Below are 615 nucleotides of genomic sequence, written 5' to 3' on the forward strand. Positions count from 1 at the left end.
GAAACCATTAAAATTTAGAGGACATTCCCAATTTTGTATTGCCTTAATTGAAATACATATATAATCATCTAATGATGTATCTCATTTAGGTGGCTTCCTTGCTAAAGACCAGGGTATTTACTAACCCTGTTGGAGAACTTGTGAACATGAACCACAGGGAAAATCAGTGTGCAGAGTATGACATTTTCAACATTTGGAATTTTCCAAAAAGCCTTGGAATAAAAGTGAAAATAGGAAACTATTTTCCTTGTTTCCCACAGAGTCAACAACTTCACATATCTGAAGACTTGGAGTGGGCCACAGGAGGAACACTGGTGTGTGTACCACAGTTTTCATTGTTTGAAGTATATCTAAATTTTAAAATATGAGGCACCAAAGCTGTAGCTGTGTGGTTAAGACCAATTGCTGCTCTTGAAAAGGTCCTTCCTCAGTTACCAGCATCAAAATTGGATAACGCACAACTTCATATAAATCTAGATCATAAGGATCAAAGGCCTTTGATTCCTTGTTCAAATGCACCCACATGACTACTCATCCCAGAATACAGGAACACATTTATAAAATTTAAAGATAGATAGATAGATAGATAGATAGATAGATAGATAGATAGATAGA

The 615-nt window shown here is 35.6% G+C and overlaps 1 protein-coding gene across 1 annotated transcript in view; it reads left to right on the forward strand.

The window, feature by feature from the left end:
* Positions 1-615, forward strand: part of LOC114633483 (vomeronasal type-2 receptor 116-like) — a gene marked incomplete at both ends in the record, with an annotated part of 9,335 nt that overhangs the window by 6,753 nt on the left and 1,967 nt on the right. Inside the window, one exon of the mRNA XM_028782041.1 lies at positions 90-314. Within this exon, the coding sequence (XP_028637874.1) occupies positions 90-314 (225 nt within the window). The remainder of the gene's footprint in view (positions 1-89; positions 315-615) is intronic.

The sequence above is a fragment of the Grammomys surdaster genome, unplaced genomic scaffold, assembly GCF_004785775.1.
Source record: "Grammomys surdaster isolate TR1022 unplaced genomic scaffold, NIH_TR_1.0 689, whole genome shotgun sequence".
NCBI lineage: Eukaryota > Metazoa > Chordata > Mammalia > Rodentia > Muridae > Grammomys > Grammomys surdaster.